At 48.3% G+C, this 21,151-nt stretch overlaps 1 protein-coding gene across 4 annotated transcripts in view; it reads right to left on the reverse strand.

Moving 5' to 3' along the window:
- Positions 1 to 20,525, reverse strand: part of GOPC (golgi associated PDZ and coiled-coil motif containing) — a 146,890-nt gene extending 126,365 nt beyond the window's left edge. For 2 of the 4 annotated variants that reach the window (XM_063917214.1, XM_063917213.1), the window contains exon 1: positions 19,754 to 20,522. In XM_063917214.1, coding sequence (XP_063773284.1) covers positions 19,754 to 20,008 — 255 coding nt within the window. In that variant the 5' untranslated portion in view covers positions 20,009 to 20,522. Of the gene's footprint in view, positions 1 to 19,753 lie in introns of all 4 variants that reach the window. The other 2 variants (XM_063917211.1, XM_063917212.1) reach the window with 2 other exon arrangements.
- Positions 20,526 to 21,151: the final 626 nt, after the last annotated feature.

The following is a 21,151-nucleotide window of genomic DNA, read 5'->3' on the forward strand; positions in this document are numbered from 1 at the left end:
ATTTACTCACCGGTAATTCTATTTCTCGTAGTCCGTAGTGGATGCTGGGCGCCCATCCCAAGTGCGGTTTATCTGCATTACTTGTACATAGTTATTGTTAACTAAATCGGGTTATTGTTGAGCCATCTGTTGAGAGGCTCTATTGTTTCATACTGTTAACTGTGTTTCATATCACGAGTTGTACGGTGTGATTGGTGTGGCTGGTATGAGTCTTACCCGGGATTCAATATCCTTCCTTATTGTGTACGCTCGTCCGGGCACGGTACCTAACTGAGGCTTGGAGGAGGGTCATAGTGGGAGGAGCCAGTGCACACCAGGTAGTCTAAGATCTTTCTAGAGTGCCCAGCCTCCTTCGGAGCCCGCTATTCCCCATGGTCCTTACGGAGTTCCCAGCATCCACTACGGACTACGAGAAATAGAATTACCGGTGAGTAAATTCTTATTTTGTCTCCTCATCGTCGACACTGGAGTCAGTATCCGTGTCTGTGTCTGCCATTTGAGGTAACAGGCGTTTTAAAGCCCCTGATGGCGTTTGAGACCCCTGGACAGGCACAAGCTGAGTAGCCGGCTGTCTCATGTCATCAACTGTCTGTCGTAAAGAGCTGACACTGTCACGTAATTCCTTCCATAAGCTCATCCACTCAGGTGTCGACTCCCTAGGGGGTGACAACTGTATAATAGGCAATTGCTCCGCCTCCATCTCATTTTCCTCCTCAAACATGTCGACACAATCGTACCGACACACCGCACACACACAGGGAATGCTCTGATAGAGGACAGGACCCCACTAGCCCTTTGGGGAGACAGAGGGAGAGTATGCCAGCACACACCAGAGCGCTACATATATATATACAGGAATACCACTATAAAATGTGCTTTTCCCTTTATAGCTGCTGTTAGTATAAACTACTGCGCCAAATTAGTGCCCCCCTCTCTTTTTTACCCTTTTCTGTAGTGCAGGACTGCAGGGGAGAGTCAGGGAGACGTCCTTCCAGCGGAGCTGTGATGGAAAATGGCGCCCGTGTGCTGAGGAGATAGGCTCCGCCCCCTTCTCGGCGGCCTTTTCTCCCGCTTTTTTGGTGAGTTCTGGCAGGGGTTAAAATACATCCATATAGCCCTGGGGGTTATATGTGGTGTATTTATGCCAGCCAAGGTGTTTTACATTGCTGCTCAGGGCGCCCCCCCCTAGCGCCCTGCACCCTCAGTGACCGGAGTGTGAAGTGTGCCTGAGTAACAATGGCGCACAGCTGCAGTGCTGTGCGCTACCTTGTTGAAGACTGATGTCTTCTGCCGCCGATTTTTCCGGACCTTTTCTTGCTTCTGGCTCTGTAAGGGGGCCGGCGGCGCGGCTCTGGGACCGAGCTCCGAGGCTGGGCCTGTGTTCGGTCCCTCTGGAGCTAATGGTGTCCAGTAGCCTAAGAAGCCCAATCCACTCTGCACGCAGGTGAGTTCGCTTCTTCTCCCCTTAGTCCCTCGATGCAGTGAGCCTGTTGCCAGCAGGTCTCACTGAAAATAAAAAACCTAAAACTAAACTTTTACTAAGAAGCTCAGGAGAGCCCCTAGTGTGCACCCTTCTCGGCCGGGCACAAAAATCTAACTGAGGCTTGGAGGAGGGTCATAGGGGGAGGAGCCAGTGCACACCAGGTAGTCCTAAAGCTTTTACTTTTGTGCCCAGTCTCCTGCGGAGCCGCTATTCCCCATGGTCCTTACGGAGTTCCCAGCATCCACTAGGACGTCAGAGAAATGTATATACTGTATTTATACATTCAATTGTCTTATTTTAAATCACACATTTCTTAGCAGTCATACCCAGGATTAGAACCCATGACCTGTTACACTGACAGCAGACACTTTACTGATGGAGCTATTTGATCCTGTACAGTAAGCATGAGCATTCTAACTATATGACGTTACGTGTAATTGTCAGAGATGTAACTTCATATAGTTAAAATTCTCATATTTCCTATACAGGAGCAAATAGCTTCATCAGTAAGGTGTCTGCTTCCAGTGTAATAGGTTGTGGTTTCTAATCCTGGGTGTGACACTTGTAAAATGTGTATAATAAAGAGGCTGTGATTTGTAAGGTGCAGGGACCAGTGAGGAAGTCGGCCACTGAAAAGACAGCGGCAGCTATCAATTAACTTAATTCAATGGTGTCACAGAATGGGAGGAGAGGTGCCCCCCTTCAAAGCAGGAGCCCGGCGGTAGATGACTCCGTTGCCTCCCAGAGTTCTGCCTGTGGCTAAATCACCAAAGAGAGTAACCACTAAACCCCAAAACGGAACAGAAAATTAAAAAAGGTGTGATAAAGTGCTCCCAAATTAGGATCTCTCTCCACGAACAATGTACAATTAGTTCCAAACCAGTTCACATTTTTTTTTTCCTGTTTCAAACTTCTCTTAGTTTTAAATGTTACATTTTCTTAAGGAACACTCAGTCGTGGATTCCTTCTCCAGGAAAAACCTTTGCAGTTTTGCTAGGAGGGTAGATTTGAAGGGCTTACTTGACCTGTTGGTTATTATTACACTGTGATAAGCAGAAAGATGCTGCTGCTAAGCACAGCCTGCAGACAGTTAAGAGACACACACATACCACTCAGTGTGGAAGTAAAGGGAGAGCAGCCCGACACACCCTAGAACAATAGTACTGCCCTCATCCGCCTCACAGGTGGATCAGGCCAGCACTTTTCTGCTAATCACGGTGTGATAATAACCAACAGGTCAAGTAAGCCCTTGAAGTCCACCCCAATAGCAAAATGGCAAAGGTTTTCCTTGAGAGGGAATCCACAACTAAGGAAGTTCCTTAAAACCACCTAACTGACGATTATTTCCTTTAAAACTGTTCATAAAATAGTGGTTTTGTTTTTTAAATTAATTTAATATAGTTTAAAAACTAACCTTTTAAATATTTAAATATATTGGGGGAAGATGTACTAAGCAGTGAAAAGAGTGGAGAAGTCGCCCATGACAACCAATCAGCTGCTCTGTATAATTTTATACTACGCAAATTATAAATGTTACTTCAATGCTGATTGGTTGCCATGGGGAACTTATCCACTGACTTATGTCTCCACTCTTTTCACTGCTTAGTATTATGCATTATTATGTATTAGTATTATGCCCCCATTATGCACATCTCCAGAACGGATCTCCACGTCAAAAACTGGGGGACACAGTGGGACGGCGTGTATGCATGTGATCTGACTTGCCAGTTAAGTGGTTAATAAAATGTATCATCATTTAAAACTAAGTGAAGTCTGAAACAAAGAATTTGTGAACTGGCTTGGAACCGACTGTTCATTGTTTGTTGAGAGACAGATCCTAATTTGGGAGCGCTTTATCACACCTTTATTGATTCCCTAGCACAATGAAGCATGTTTAACAGGGATATCTTTCTGCAACAGTTTAAAAGGAACCTCATATGCTCTGTGCAGCTGGGGACCCATGCCTTCACTATTTAAAGCTCAGCCCTTTTTGCCTCAATTCTTCTCCTCACAGAACAAGAACAGATATGTAATCTTGTCCACACTAACAATCATAGGAGGGAACAGTATGAATGACCGGTGGTCGGGATGCCGGCCATCAGTATAACGACAGCGGCATCCCGGCCACCAGTATGTCGTCAGCAGGGCGAGCATTAGAAAACAACTTGCGGGCACGGCGGCTCGCCATAGGTTATATTCTCCCTCTATGGGCATCATGGACACCCATAGAGGGAGAATCACCTACCTCACCAGTCACCCATAGAGGGAGAATCACCTACCTCACCAGTATTCCGTCTGCGTCATTTCATCGCTAGTCGGGATTCAGACAGTGGCATTGTGACCCCTGGGATCCTGACTAGCGGTATTTTAACCGCTTCCCCACTTCCCTCTCACAAGATCAGCACATTACCACTGGCTGCAAGTCAATCAATCCATGTACACGATTATCCCTCCCATAATTACCTGCAATGTACAGACTTAAATCTCCCCCTTAAAGTCAGCTGTTCAGGACTAACAGCAATGACAATCAGGTAGTTTTTGGGTATTGGAGAATCAGGAAAAAAAAATCAGTCATAAGGGCAGTTTAACATAGCAAAGGGATCGGTAAGTGAGAGCTGCCATCTACAAGTACATTCTTTATATATGTACGTTGTTAAACAATCTGTGGTTCAACAAGGAAAAGGATAAGAAGATCTGTAGGTTTGTTCAAACAGACTTATTGTAAAACATTAATCTTACTGAAAAACTAGTCTAGCAAGGCCATAGGTCTGGCTGCCATGAAATGCACTAAGCAATACAGCATCCTTCACTAGCTAAACAGAAGGAAATAGTGGTCAAACAGCACAGCAAACAAGTTTTGCCTGCTACACCACCATGAACAATTTAAGCCCACATATAACATTTCTGGCAATTCAGACCACTGTCAGTAAACCAACAATAGTACTTCACACACAAAATATGTTCACATAGAAAATGAAGAATATCTTGAACTGAGACACCCTAATACAGCTTTGTAATAGACAGTTCACAGGCAGCGATGCATCTGGCAAGCTGAAAATCTGAAAGTGCATAATATCACTGGAGAAAGAATAAAAAAAATTTTTTTTTAAAAAGGATGTTACTGTAGGCGCAAGAAATGTCAACCAGAAATGTAAGCAACAGACCAAGATCTATTCCATTCCATACCCACAGAGAAAAGGGTCACATGATTAAAGAGCAGTAGTCGTACATTAAAAGGCACAACAGTCTTCATTGGCTGGACAAAGGTTTAGGAGTATTCAATCCTCTTCGGATCCTCTCCGACAAAGAAGATCCGACACTTCAGAATTCAGTAGCGGGCTGTTTCCGCCCGTTTCCCCACCCATTCATTCCCCCCCATTAATTTCTGCCCTCTCCTATGGGCAAAAACGGACAGTTTTTGACAGCAGCAGGGTCGAAAACACATGGATGAGCAGAGATTCCACTCATCCATGTGTTTTTCTACTTGCCGCAATTTCCAACAGGGCGGAAGAATGGCACCTCAATTGAATACTGAATTCTCCAACTAGACTGTGCTTAAAAATAATTAAAAAATGTGTTGTTTCCTAAAGGTTTAATTTCCAAGAAAAACAGCATAGTTGGGGGGGGTCAATCCACTTAGGTGCGGATCCTGCAAGCAGTGGTATAGAGAGGGGCTTTTTTTTTTTTTTTTTTTGGGGGGGGGGGGGGGGGGGTACATATTACCCAGGCCCTGGTCTGACGCTCACCCCGCCCCACCTCCTACCTGTAAGAAGCTTCTGCCTGTTCTCACAGCGAACTCACACTGCAAATTACATGGTATTTGGATGGTAGGTTGATCTTTTTCCCATGTCATCCTTGTGCATGTCCCCTTTTGGGGTTGACCTTTTCCAGGCCAACCCAGTAATCCACACCCGAATTACATTTCCAATCCAATTCCAAACTTGCATTGTGCACTCCCCTGAAACTGTGAAAAGGTAGGGAAAATTACTGTGGTGCCAATTGTTACCTGTGCTCTGTTTTAGCTTTCTGTTATGTTAAGTACCCTGTATTGTTTTAATGTGTGTCGTATGTACAGCGCTGGAACCTTATAAAATAAGATTTTAAACCTACCGGTAAATCTTTTTCTCCTAGTCCGTAGAGGATGCTGGGGACTCCGTAAGGACCATGGGGTATAGACGAGCTCAGCAGGAGACATGGGCACTCTAAAGGCGGGTACACACTAATAGATTATATCTGCAGATCAATTGATCTGCAGATATATCTATGGACGGATCGGGCAGTGTGTTGAGCATACACACTGCCCGATCCGTCGGGGACTGACGTCATGAACTGGGCGGGCGTGTACACACGCCCGCCAAATTCAGCTGTCAATCACCGCCCCGTACACACACACACAGACGCGCCAATATATCGATAGATATATTGGCCGTCGGCTGTGCTGCGCGGCCGACGCGATACGTCTGTGAACTACGGAGTTCACAGACGTATCGGCCGTACACACTGGCCGACGGTCCCGCGATATATCGGCCGTTAAAGAGAACGCCCGATATATCGACCAGTGTGTATGGGCCTTAAGACTTTAGATGGGTGTGAACTGGCTCCTACCTCTATGCCCCTCCTCCAGATCTCAGTTATAGAACTCTGCCCAGAGAAGACGGACAGTACGAGGAAAGGATTTTTGTTAATCTAAGGTCGAGATACATACCAGCCTACACCATACAACATGGTATATACTAAACCAGTTAACAGTATGAACAAAACAGCATCAGCCAGAGACTGATCTCAACTGTAACATAACCCTTATGTAAACAACAACTATATACAAGCCTTGCAGAATTTGTCCGCACTGGGACGGGCGCCCAGCATCCTCTACGGACTAGGAGAAAAAGATTTACCGGTAGGTTTAAAATCTTATTTTCTCTTACGTCCTAGAGGATGCTGGGGACTCCGTAAGGACCATGGGGTTTATACCAAAGCTCCAGACCGGGTGGGAAAGTGCAGATGACTCTGCAGCACCGATTGAGCAAACATGAGGTCCTCATCAGCCAGGGTATCAAACTTGTAGAATTTTGCAAAAGTGTTTGAACCCGACCAAGTAGCTGCTCGGCAAAGCTGTAATGCAGAGACGCCTCGGGCAGTCGCCCAAGAAGAGCCCACCTTCCTAGTGGAATGGGCCTTTACCGAATTTGGTAACGGCAATCCAGCCGTAGAATGAGCCTGCTGAATCGTGTTACAGATCCAGCGAGCAATAGTCTGCTTAGAAGCAGGAGCGCCAACCTTGTTGGCTACATACAGGACAAACAGTGCCTCCGTTTTCCTAACCCGAGCCGTCCTAGCTACATAAATTTTTAAGGCCCTGACTACATCAAGTGACTTGGAATCCTCCACATCACCCGTAGCCACAGGCACCACAATAGGTTGGTTCATATGAAACGACGAAACCACTTTAGGCAGAAAATGAGGACGAGTCCTCAACTCTGCTTGATCCACATGGAAAATCAGATAGGGGCTCTTGTGAGACAAAGCCGCCAATTCGGACACCCGCCTCGCAGATGCCAAGGCCAACAACATGACCACTTTCCAAGTGAGAAATTTTAATTCAACTGTTTGAAGAGGTTCAAACCAGTGTGAGTTAAGTTACTGTAACACCACGGTAAGGTCCCACAGTGCCACTGGGGGCACAAAAGGAGGTTGGATGTGCAGCACTCCCTTTACAAAAGTCTGGACTTCTGGGAGAGAAGCCAATTCCTTCTGAAAGAATACAGATAAGGCCGAAATCTGCACCTTAATGGAGCCTAACTTTAGGCCCACATCCACTCCTGTCTGCAGAAAATTGAGAAAACGACCCAGCTGAAAATCTTCCGTAGGAGCATTCTTGGCTTCACACCAAGATACGTATTTCCTCCAGATATGGTGATAGTGCTTCACCGTTACCTCCTTCCTAGCTTTGATTAGAGTAGGGATGACTTCCCCCGGAATACCTTTCCAAGCTAGGATTTGGTGTTCAACCGCCATGCCGTCAAACGTAACCGCGGTAAGTCTTGGAACACACAGGGCCCCTGTTGCAACAGGTCCTCCCTGGGAGGAAGAGGCCACGGATCTTCTGTGATCATTTCCTGAAGATCTGAATACCAGGCCCTTTGAGGCCAATCTGGGACAATGAGTATTGTCTGCACTCTTGTTCGTCTTATTATTCTCAATATTTTTGAGATAAGTGGAAGCGGAGGGAACACATAGACAGACTGAAACACCCACGGTGTCACCAGGGCGTCCACCGCCACTGCCTGAGGGTCCCTCGACCTGGAACAGTACTTCCGAAGCTTTCTTGTTGAGGCGTGACGCCATCATGTCTATTTGAGGAAGGCCCCAACGACTTGTTACCTCTGCAAAGACCTCTTGATGAAGTCCCCACTCTCCTGGATGGAGATCATGCCTGCTGAGGAAGTCTGCCTCCCAGTTGTCTACTCCCAGAATGAAGATCACTGACAGAGCGCTTACATGATTTTCCGCCCAGCGAAGAATCCTGCTGGCTTCTGCCATTGCTGCTCTGCTCCTTGTCCCGCCCTGGTGGTTTACATGCGCCACGGCTGTGACGTTGTCTGACTGGATCAGGACGGGTAGGTTGCGAATAAGATTCTCCGCCTGTTGCAGGCCGTTGTATATGGCCCTTAATTCCAGCACATTGATGTGTAGACAAGCCTCCTGGCTTGACCATATTCCCTGAAAATGTTTTCCTTGTGTGACTGCTCCCCATCCTCGGAGGCTTGCGTCCGTGGTCATAAGAACCCAATCTTGAATGCCGAACCTGCGACCCTCTAGAAGGTGAGCACTCTGGAGCCACAACAGGAGAGAGACCCTGGCCCTGGGGGACAGGCTTATCCTCCGATGCATCTGTAGATGGGATCCTGACCACTTGTCCAAAAGGTCCCACTGAAAAGATCTCGCATGGAACCTGCCGAACGGAATGGCCTCGTAGGCTGCCACCATCTTTCCCAACACTCGAGTGCATTGATGAACTGACTTTTTGATTTCAGCAAGTCCTTGACCATGTTCTGGAGTTCCTGGGCTTTTTCCATTGGGAGAAAAACACTCATTTTTTCCGTGTCCAGAATCATGCCCAAAAATGACAGCCGAGTTGTCGGAACCAACTGCGACTTTGGTAGATTTAGAATCCAGCCGTGTTGTTGTAGTACTCTCAGGGAGAGAGACACGCTTTTTAGTAACTGATCTCTTGATCTTGCCTTTATCAGGAGATCGTCCAAGTATGGGATAATTGTGACCCCCTGATTGCGCAGGAGAACTATCATTTCCGCCATTACCTTGGTGAAAATTCTCGGGGCCGTGGAAAGTCCAAACGGCAACGTCTGAAACTGGTAATAACAATCCTGTACAGCGAATCTCAGGTACGCCTGATGGAGGAGGATATATGGGGACATGAAGGTATGCATCCTTTATGTCTAGTGACACCATGAAATCCCCCCCTTCCAGGTTGGAGATCACTGCCCGGAGAGATTCCATCTTGAATTTGAACTTCTTCAAATATAGGTTTAGGGATTTTAGATTCAGAATTGGTCTGACCGAGCCATCCGGCTTCGGGACCACAAATAGGGTTGAATAAAACCGTTTCCCCTGCTGCACTAGGGGAACCCTGATAATCACTTGCTGTTCACACAGCTTTTGTATGGCAGCTGAAACTATTTCCCTCTCTGGGGGAGAAGCTGGAAAGGCTGATTTGAAAAATCGGTGTGGAGGCACATCTTCGAACTCCAGCTTGTAGCCTTGGGATACAATTTCGACCACCCAAGGATCCAAATCCGACTGAACCCAGACTTGGCTGAAGAGTCGAAGACGTGCCCCCACCGGTGCGGACTCCCGCAGCGGAGCCCCAGCGTCATGCGGTGGATTTTGTAGAGGCCGGGGAGGATTTTTGTTCCTGGGAACTAGCCGTAGCTGGTGTTCTTTTCCCTCTACCTCTGGCGAGGAAGGAAGAGCCACGCCCCTTTCTGAACTTATGAGACCCAAAGGACTGCATCTGGTATTGAGGTGTTTTCTTCTGCTGTGGGGGAACGTAAGGCAAAAAAGAAGACTTGCCCGCGGTAGCAGTGGAAACCAGGTCCGCGAGGCCCTCCCCAAATAAAACTTCACCTTTGTAAGGCAAAGCCTCCATATGTCTCTTTGAGTCAGCATCACCTGTCCATTGACGGGTCCACAGGGACCTTCTAACAGAAACTGCCATGGCATTGGCTCTTGAACCCAAAAGCCCAATATCTCTCGCAGCCTCTCTCATATATAACGCTGCATCCTTGATGTGCCCTAAGGTCAACAAAATACTATGTTTATCTAGGGTGTCAATGTCAGATGACAAGTTATCTGCCCAAGCTGCAATTGCGCTACCCACCCATGCCGACGCTACTGCAGGTCTGAGCAGGGCTCCCGTAGTCGCATAAATTGGTTTTAAGGTAGTTTCCTGCCAGCGATCCATAGGATCCTTTAGGGCCGCCGTGTCCGGGGACGGTAATGCCACCTTTTTGGACAAGCGCGTCAAGGCCTTGTCCACCGTGGGCGAGGATTCCCACCGTACCCTGTCCTTTGAGGGGAAGGGATACGCCATAATAATTCTCTTAGGAACCTGCAGTCTCTTGTCTGGAGTTTCCCAAGCCTTTTCAAATAAAGCGTTCAGCTCATGAGATGGTGGAAACGTTACCTCAGGTTTATTTTCCTTAAACATGCAGACCCTCGTGTCAGGGACAGAGGGGTCCTCTGTGATATGCAAAACACCTTTTATTGCAATAATCATATATAGAATACTCTTGGGCACTCTTGGGTGCAACCTTGCATCATCATAGTCGACACTGGAGTCGGAATCCATGTCGGTATCAGTGTCTGCTATCTGGGAAAAGGGACGTTTATGGGACCCTGAAGAGTCTTGTGACACAGTAACAGCCATGGATTGACTCCCTGCTTTGTCCTTGGACTCTGCTTTGTCCAATCTCTTATGTTATAAAGCCACATTAGCATTTAAAACATTCCACATGTCCAACCAATCAGGTGTCAGCTGTGCCGACAGAGACACCACCACCATCTGCTCTGCTTCCTCCCTAGAGGAGCCTTCCGCCTCAGACATGTCAACACACACGTACTGACACCCCCACACACACTGGGATATATGAATATGGGGACAGACCCACAATAAGGCCCTTTGAAGAGACAAGGAGAGATTATGCCAGCACACACCCAGCGCCACTAGATACTGAAAACAATATATAGAATTAGCGCCAAATAAATGTGCTCCCCCCTCCCCTCGTTTTTGCCCCCTGTTACTTGTTCAGCAGGGGAGAGTCCGGGAGCAGCTTCTCTGCAGCATGCTGGAGAAAATGGCGCTGGTTAGTGCTGGAAGATCAAGCTCCGCCCCCTCGACTGCGGGCTTCGGTCCCGCTATTTTTATTATACTGGCAGGGGATTTATTATATACTGCCTCCGCAGTATCTATATACGTGTGCCAGTCATATGTGAGGTAAAAATTGCTGCCCAGGACGCCCCCCCTGCGCCCTTGCTGTGCCTGTGTGTATTGTGGGAGCAAGGTCGCGCTGCGCGGTACCTCATGAAGATCTGAAGTCTTCTGCCGCCTTTGAAGTCTTCTTGCTTCCTATACTTACCTGGCTTCAATCTTCCGGCTCTGTGAGGAGGAGGACGGCGGCGCGGCTCTGGGACGAACAGCAAGGACGACACCTGTGTTCCGACCCTCTGGAGCTAATGGTGTCCAGTAGCCTAAGAAGCAGAGCCCATCAGTCCAGGAAAGTGGGTCTGCTTCTCTCCCCTCAGTCCCACGAGGCAGGGAGCCTGTTGCCAACAGTGCTCCCTGAAAATAAAAAACCTAACAAAAGTCTTTTCAGAGAAACTCAGTAGAGCTCCCCTGTAGTGCATCCAGTCTCCTCTGGGCACAGGATCTAACTGAGGTCTGGAGGAGGGGCATAGAGGGAGGAGCCAGTTCACACCCATCTAAAGTCTTAGAGTGCCCATGTCTCCTGCGGAGCCTGTCTATACCCCATGTTCCTTACGGAGTCCCCAGCATCCTCTAGGACGTAAGAGAAATAAAGTGTAATCATAATTATACCTACTGCTGCACCCCTCCCAATTAATAATCATGCACTTGGAACGTTTTAAATAGCCTACGCTATCCAAAAAAGAAATGTCAGTTTTCAGGTGATTTTCTCTCCAGAGCTCAATAGGTCAGTTGATGCAGGGCAGGTATGTGGAGGCGTTGCACTGATAGGAGAGGGGTTTATGAACTTGCAAATGAGAGTTAAAAAGATTTAATTCAACTTTTTACAAAACCTTATTGTGTGGATACAGGGTTCGTAGATTACTCAGACACGGTAATAGATGGAAACTGAATGCGGTTGTCTTATGTAGAACAGGGTTAAACACAGAACAGCACACTTGGCAATAATAAAATCTAACAAACGAAGCAAAAACTCCAGCAAAGTCCCATGGCTGGACGCAGACTGACAAAGAGCCAACGTATGTTCCAGCAGGGGTGAGGTTTGTCTTTAAGTAGAGGCAGAGTTAATAGGATAGGATAACTCCAAAGTGATGTGTCCCACAATGAACGCTAGGCACAGCCTCACCTCTTAGCCAATGCCAGTGAATAAAGCCCCGTACACACAGGGAGAGATGTGTGCTGAGCGATCTAGCACAGACTGCTCAGCACACAGCGCGATGTTTGCTCAGCGAGGGGGGGACCGCAGTGGTGAAATGAGCAATGTGCTAGATTGTGCCTACATGCAGGCCAACCTAGAACTGGCGATAGCGACGCACGGGGCCGCACATCGCTATCGCTGTGGGGGGTACACACGGAGAGATCCGTGCTTAACTTTTAAGCAATCTGACTAGATTACTTAGAATTTAAGCACAGATCTCTCAGTGTGTACCCCCCTTAACATAACTAGAAGGTAGCCCCTTTTATCCTGTCAGAATAGCCTTAGGCTACAGGCATATGTATGTTCAGCTTCCCTCTAGCTCAGAGTATATTAGATGCACATAATAAAACACACAATGCCCTGGCTATAATAATTACATTTACAAAGTGACCTCGTAATATTTAGGGGGTACACACGTAGAGGTGTGCTGAGCGATCTAGCACAGACCGCTCAGCACACATCTCTCCCCCGCTCAGCACACAGCGATGTAGTAAGCAAACCTGACTAGATTGTATGCAGGCACAATCTAGAACCGGCGATAGCGATGCGTGGCCTATCGCTATGGGCATACACATGGAAAGATTTGTGCTTAACTTCTAAGCAATCTAGTCAGATTGATTAGAAATTAAGCATGGATCTCTCCGTGTGTAAGCCTCGTACACACGGGGGAGATGTGTGCTGAGCGAGGGAGGGGGCGCTCATTTCATCCAGCGGTGAAATGACCAATCTCACTAGATTTGGCATGCATGCCAAATATAGAGCCAGCGATAGCGTATCGCCGGCACCCTACACACAGAGAGATCCGTGCTTAATTTCTAAGCACTCTAGTCAGATTGCTTAGAATTTAAGCACAGATCTCTCTGTGTGTACCCCCCTTTAAGGGGGGTACTCACAGAGCGATCGCTGCTTAAAATCTAAGCAATCTGACTAGATTGCTTAGATTTCAAGCAGTGATCTCTCCGTGTGTACCCCTCACAGCGATAGCGATGCGCCGCCCCGCGCATTGCTATCGCTGGTGCTAGATTGGCTTGCATGCAGGCCAATCTAGCAGGTCGCTCACTTAACCCGCTGGATGAAATGAGCGCCCCCTCCCCCCGCACGCTCAGCACAGATCGCGCTGTGCTGAGCGGGGGGAGAGAGATGTGTGCTGAGCGCTTCGCTCAGCACACATCTCTCCCCACATCTGCCAGTGAGTACTGGTCTTTAAACCTGTACTGAAATAGTAATCAGATAACATTAGCTAACTTCAATCCATACAATGCCAATGTTAGATCAACATGTTTATTAACTTATCCACCTGTAGTTTTTAAGGTTAGATAAACATTATCTGGAAGAATCATTAGCATAATTAAACAATGGGTCCTGCAGACTATTAATTGAGAGGGAAAATTACACATGCTGACCACGGACTTTAACGCTGGCTGGATTTATGGCCCCTATACATAACATATATATTGGTGGAAATTCCCGATCCCCCAATGGCTAGGTCGGGGAATCGGGAATATTAAACATGTTTAAAAATCCTGATTCCCCAATCACAACCAAAAATGGTCAGAATCTGCAAATAATAAGAATTTACTTACCGATAATTCTATTTCTCGGAGTCCGTAGTGGATGCTGGGGTTCCTGAAAGGACCATGGGGAATAGCGGCTCCGCAGGAGACAGGGCACAAAAAAGTAAAGCTTTACTAGGTCAGGTGGTGTGCACTGGCTCCTCCCCCTATGACCCTCCTCCAGACTCCAGTTAGGTACTGTGCCCGGACGAGCATACACAATAAGGGAGGCATTTTGAATCCCGGGTAAGACTCATACCAGCCACACCAATCACACCGTACAACTTGTGATCTAAACCCAGTTAACAGTATGACAACAGAAAGGGCCTCTTAAAGATGGCTCCTTAACAATAACCCGAATTAGTTAACAATAACTATGTACAAGTATTGCAGACAATCCGCACTTGGGATGGGCGCCCAGCATCCACTACGGACTCCGAGAAATAGAATTATCGGTAAGTAAATTCTTATTTTCTCTATCGTCCTAAGTGGATGCTGGGGTTCCTGAAAGGACCATGGGGATTATACCAAAGCTCCCAAACGGGCGGGAGAGTGCGGATGACTCTGCAGCACCGAATGAGAGAACTCCAGGTCCTCCTTTGCCAGGGTATCAAATTTGTAAAATTTTACAAACGTGTTCTCCCCCGACCACGTAGCTGCTCGGCAGAGTTGTAATGCCGAGACCCCTCGGGCAGCCGCCCAAGATGAGCCCACCTTCCTTGTGGAGTGGGCTTTTACAGTTTTAGGCTGTGGCAGGCCTGCCACAGAATGTGCAAGTTGAATTGTGTTACAAATCCAACGAGCAATCGACTGCTTAGAAGCAGGTGCGCCCAACTTGTTGGGTGCATACAATATAAACAGCGAGTCAGATTTTCTGACTCCAGCCGTCCTTGCAATGTATATTTTTAAGGCTCTGACAACGTCCAACAACTTGGAGTCCTCCAAGTCGCTAGTGGCCGCAGGCACCACAATAGGTTGGTTCAGATGAAATGCTGATACCACTTTAGGGAGAAAATGCGGACGAGTCCGCAGTTCTGCCCTATCCGAATGGAAGATTAGATAAGGACTTTTATAAGATAAAGCCGCCAATTCAGATACTCTCCTGGCAGAGGCCAGGGCTAGTAACATAGTCACTTTCAATGTGAGATATTTCAAATCCACCTTTTTCAATGGTTCAAACCAATGGGATTTGAGGAAATCTAAAACTACATTTAGATCCCACGGTGCCACCGGAGGCACCACAGGAGGCTGTATATGCAGTACTCCCTTGACAAAAGTCTGGACCTCAGGGACAGAGGCCAATTCTTTTTGGAAGAATATTGACAGGGCCGAAATTTGAACCTTAATGGATCCCAATTTGAGACCCATAGATAATCCTGATTGCAGGAAATGTAGGAAACGACCCAGTTGGAATTCCTCCGTCGGAACCTTCCGATCCTCGCACCACGCTACATATTTTCGCCAAATGCGGTGATAATGTTTCACGGTGACTTCCTTCCGTGCCTTAATCAAGGTAGGAATGACTTCTTCTGGAATGCCTTTCCCTTTTAGGATCTGGCGTTCAACCGCCATGCCGTCAAACGCAGCCGCGGTAAGTCCTGAAAAAGACAGGGACCCTGCTGTAGCAGGTCCCTTCTCAGAGGTAGAGGCCACGGTTCGTCCGTGAGCATCTCTTGAAGTTCCGGATACCAAGTCCTTCTCGGCCAATCCGGAACCACTAGTATTGTTCTTACTCTTCTTTGCCGTATGATCTTCAATACCTTTGGTATGAGCGGCAGAGGAGGAAACACATACACTGACTGGTACACCCAAGGAGTTACCAGTGCGTCCACAGCTATTGCCTGTGGATCTCTTGACCTGGCGCAATATTTGTCCAGTTTCTTGTTGAGGCGAGACGCCATCATGTCTACAATTGGTCTTTCCCAACGGTCTATTAACATGTTGAAGACTTCTGGATGTAGACCCCACTCTCCCGGATGAAGATCGTGTCTGCTGAGGAAGTCTGCTTCCCAGTTGTCCACGCCCGGGATGAACACTGCTGACAGTGCTATCACGTGATTCTCCGCCCAGCGAAGAATCTTGGCAGCTTCTGCCATTGCACTCCTGCTTCTTGTGCCGCCCTGCCTGTTTACATGGGCGACCGCCGTGATGTTGTCCGACTGAATCAACACCGGCTTTCCTTGCAGGAGAAGTTCCGCCTGGCTTAGAGCATTGTAGATTGCTCTTAGTTCCAGAATGTTTATGTGAAGAGACTTTTCCAGACTCGTCCATACTCCCTGGAAGTTTCTTCCTTGTGTGACTGCTCCCCAGCCTCTCAGGCTGGCGTCCGTGGTCACCAGGATCCAATCCTGAATGCCGAATCTGCGGCCTTCTAATAGGTGAGCCTTCTGCAACCACCACAGAAGTGACACCCTTGTCTTTGGTGACAGGGTTATTCGCAGGTGCATCTGCAGATGCGACCCTGACCATTTGTCCAACAGATCCCTTTGGAATATTCTTGCATGGAATCTGCCGAATGGAATTGCTTCGTAAGAAGCCACCATTTTTCCCAGGACTCTTGTGCATTGATGTACTGACACTTTTCCTGGTTTTAGGAGGTTCCTGACCAGATCGGATAACTCCTTGGCTTTTTCCTCTGGAAGGAAAACCTTTTTCTGAACCGTGTCCAGAATCATTCCTAGGAACAGCAGACGAGTTGTCGGGATTAAATGGGATTTTGGAATATTCAGAATCCACCCGTGTTGTCTTAGCACCTCTTGAGATAGTGCTAAAGCTGTCTCCAGCTGTTCTCTGGACCTTGCCCTTATTAGGAGATCGTCCAAGTATGGGATAACTAATACGCCTTTTCTTCGAAGAAGAATCATCATCTCGGCCATTACCTTGGTAAAGACCCGAGGCGCCGTGGACAATCCGAACGGCAGCGTCTGAAACTGATAGTGACAGTTTTGAACAATGAACCTGAGGTACCCCTGGTGTGCGGGGTAAATCGGAACGTGTAGATACGCATCCTTGATGTCCAAGGATACCATAAAGTCCCCTTCTTCCAGGTTCGCTATCACTGCTCTGAGTGACTCCATCTTGAACTTGAACTTTTTTATGTAGAGGTTCAAGGACTTCAGATTTAGAATAGGCCTTACCGAGCCATCCGGCTTCGGTACCACAAATAGAGTGGAATAATACCCCTTTCCTTGTTGTAATAGGGGTACTTTGACTATCACCTGCTGAGCGTACAGCTTGTGAATGGCTTCCAACACCCTCTCCCTTTCGGAAGAGACGGTTGGTAAGGCAGACTTCAGGAAACGATGAGGAGGATCCGTCTCTAATTCCAACCTGTACCCCTGAGATATTATCTGCAGGATCCAGGGGTCTACCTGCGAGTGAGCCCACTGCGCGCTGTAATTTTTGAGACGGCCCCCCACTGTCCCCGAGTCCGCTTGAGAGGCCCCAGCGTCATGCTGAGGTTTTTGCAGGAGCCGGGGAGGGCTTCTGTTCCTGGGAAGGAGCTGCCTGTTGGTGTCTCTTCCCTCTTCCTCTGCCTCGTGGCAGGTACGACAAGCCCTTTGCTCTCTTATTTTTGTAGGAGCGAAAAGGCTGCGGTTGAAAAGTCGGTGCCTTTCTCTGTTGGGGAGTGACTTGAGGTAAAAAAGTGGATTTCCCGGCAGTAGCCGTGGCCACCAAGTCTGATAGACCAACTCCAAATAACTCCTCCCCTTTATACGGCAAAACCTCCATGTGACGTTTTGAATCCGCATCGCCTGTCCACTGTCGTGTCCATAAGGCTCTTCTGGCTGAAATGGACATAGCACTCACCCGAGATGCCAGTGTGCAAATATCCCTCTGTGCATCACGCATATAGATAAATGCATCCTTTATTTGTTCTAACGACAGTAAAACATTGTCCCTATCTAGGGTATCAATATTTTCAATCAGGGATTCTGACCAAACTACTCCAGCACTGCACATCCAGGCAGTTGCTATAGCTGGTCGTAGTATAACACCTGCATGTGTGTATATATTCTTTTGAATAACTTCCATCTTTCTATCTGATGGATCCTTAAGTGCGGCCGTCTCAGGAGAGGGTAACGCCACTTGTTTGGATAAGCGTGTGAGCGCCTTGTCCACCTTAGGGGGTGTTTCCCAGCGCGCCCTAACCTCTGGCGGGAAAGGGTATAATGCCAATAACTTTTTTGAAATTATCAACTTTTTATCAGGAGCAACCCACGCTTCATCACACACGTCATTTAATTCTTCTGATTCAGGAAAAACTGTTTGTAGTTTTTTCACACCATACATAATACCCTGTTTTACGGTATCTGTAGTATCAGCTAAATGTAACGTCTCCTTCATTGCCAAAATCATATAACGTGTGGCCCTACTGGAAAATACGTTTGAATTTCTACCGTCGTCACTGGAATCAGTGCCCGTGTCTGGGTCTGTGTCGACCGACTGAGGCAAAGGGCGTTTTACAGCCCCTGACGGTGTTTGAGGCGCCTGGACAGGCATTAATTGATTGTCCGGCCGCCTCATGTCCTCAACTGACTGTTTAAGGGAAGATAAACCATCACGTAATTCCACAAATAAAGGCATCCATTCTGGTGTCGACCCCCTGGGGGGTGACATCTGCATATTTGGCAATTGCTCCGCCTCCACACCAATATCGTCCTCATACATGTCGACACCACGTACCGACACACACCGCAAACTCACAGGGAATGCTCTAATGAAGACAGGACCCACTAGCCCTTTTGGGGAGACAGAGGGAGAGTCTGCCAGCACACACCACAAAGCGCTATATATACAAGGGATATCCTTATATTAAGTGCTCCCTTATAGCTGCTTTAATATATATATATATAGCCATTAATGTGCCCCCCCTCTCTGTTTTACCCTGTTTCTGTAGTGCAGTGCAGGGGAGAGACCTGGGAGCCGTTCTGACCAGCGGAGCTGTGACAGAAAATGGCGCCGTGTGCTGAGGAGATAGGCCCCGCCCCTTTTTCGGCGGGTTCTTCTCCCGCTATTTTTCCAGTCAGGCAGGGGTTAAATATCTCCATATAGCCCCTATGGGCTATATGTGAGGTATTTTTAGCCTTGTATAAGGTTTATATTTGCCTCTCAGAGCGCCCCCCCCCAGCGCTCTGCACCCTCAGTGACTGCCCAGTGAAGTGTGCTGAGAGGAAAATGGCGCACAGCTGCAGTGCTGTGCGCTACCTTATGAAGACTGAGGAGTCTTCAGCCGCCGGTTTCCGGACCTCTTCACGCTTCAGCATCTGCAAGGGGGTCGGCGGCGCGGCTCCGGGACCGGACTCCACGGCTGGGCCTGTGTTCGATCCCTCTGGAGCTAATGGTGTCCAGTAGCCAAGCAGCAAATCCACTCTGCATGCAGGTGAGTTTACTACTTTCCCCCTAAGTCCCACGTTGCAGTGATCCTGTTGCCAGCAGGACTCACTGTAAAGAAAAAAACCTAAACTAAACTTTCTCTAAGCAGCTCTTTAGGAGAGCCACCTAGATTTCACCCTTCTCGTTCGGGCACAAAATCTAACTGGAGTCTGGAGGAGGGTCATAGGGGGAGGAGCCAGTGCACACCACCTGACCTAGTAAAGCTTTACTTTTTTGTGCCCTGTCTCCTGCGGAGCCGCTATTCCCCATGGTCCTTTCAGGAACCCCAGCATCCACTTAGGACGATAGAGAAATAACATTACGTAAAACGCTTCACAATGAAGTCATATACAGTAGTGTGTAGTGTGGTAAGCAGATGCTAAGGAGCTTGGAGCAGGGCAGAGAATGGGGTCTCCTTGTCATAACATTACATTCCAGTAAGTGATAATTCTGCTCGGAATGCATAGCCTACTAGAAGAGCCAAGAGGATTCTGGCATGTACTAGAAAGGCATTCTACATGGCAGCTCTGCAGTGAGGCAGTATGCAGACAACTAGGAGTCAGGATAAGATGTCATGGTACCATGCCCAAGCTATGCTTGGTGACGTCAGGGGCAGCCCCTGTACACTCGGCCACACTCACCTCCAACTTGTGGTTGATCTGGCTGACCGTCTGCGCCTTGTGACACAGCTGAGCGAAGCAGGAGCTCAGGCTGGTCATCTTCTGCCGACCCTCATAGGTGATGTCAGCCTGGTCAGGGTCTATCTCGCCCAGTAGTAGGTCCACGTCCACGAACGCCTTATCAAACTCCTTCTCTAGCACCTCCAGCCAGCGGAACATGGACATCCCGGGCACGGGGCCGGAGGGGGCGGCGGCCGAACACGGAGTCGCCGACATGACAGAACAGCGGAGAGCAGCGACGGAGACCGGAGAGGGAATCTCACACACAGAGTCACTGTGACCCGTACGCTGATTGGCTAGCCGTGGTGCGCAAAGGTGCAGAGGAGCCTCCCGATTGGTCCGTCACGTAGGGACTCTGTGGGAAGCTCAGCGCTCAAGCCCAACGCAGAACAATGATTGGTTGCTCTATGACCAGGTGTTCCAACGGTAACCTGTGATTGGCTGATCCTAAGAGGCGGTGAAGGTTGGTGTAATAAACTGACTGCCCATGTACTGTGATCCCAGACCCAGATCCAGTCTGTGTGTCCTGACTGACGCAGTCTCCCAGTCGCCGTTCCTTGTGCAATGTTTCTGCGCTTACCGCTGTGGCAGGACAACTATCTCTGTCTGTATCAGGGAACGGTTGGTTGCCTATCCTTGTGTAGATAATCATCTGTTTCTGCCTGCCACAACTGACAGACCAGAGCAAGTGATCACTGAATAATCGTAGTGTGCCACGTGATCAGGAACCAGCGTGCGCATTTTCTGTGTGCTATAATGTTTCTTTTCAGCTGTTGATGTTGCCATTTACCAGCAATGTTGCATTGCCATTGGTAAGAATGATGGGACGTGCGGTGAGCTAAATAGCTGTCAGTAGGCGTTCTAGTACCAGAGCCAGCTTTATATGCAATATATGAGCCAAAGCGTATATCTGGGCATTATATACAGGTGCAGCAGTATAAACTCATGGAATTTTTGGGGTATCGGTGAAAGCCGGACCGGACCAAATTCCGGAACGCCGGACGAGACCCGCTCCCTGCAGCGACCCCTGCCGCTGAGGAGTTTTGTGTGCGCGCGTCCGTCCGGGGGGCGTGTCTGACAGGCTGTCAGCGGGGAGACGGGGAGCGAGAGCTTAGAGCCGGCTCCTTTCAAGAAGCTGCGGCTGCTGCTCCCGGGTGACTTTGCCCTGCACACACAGAGGACGGCCGAATGGGTCCGTGCGCTGCTGTGTGCGGGGAGAGATTACAGTCTCCAGACCCCGCTGCTGCTGCTCTGCCCGGACATAGGGAGGGAGGGGGGAGCAGCAGATACTTGTGCTGTGCTGCATACAGATCATTACTCACTTATTTATATATATATATATATATATATATATATATA

Source organism: Pseudophryne corroboree, chromosome 4, assembly GCF_028390025.1.
Source record: "Pseudophryne corroboree isolate aPseCor3 chromosome 4, aPseCor3.hap2, whole genome shotgun sequence".
NCBI classification, from domain to species: Eukaryota; Metazoa; Chordata; class Amphibia; order Anura; family Myobatrachidae; genus Pseudophryne; species Pseudophryne corroboree.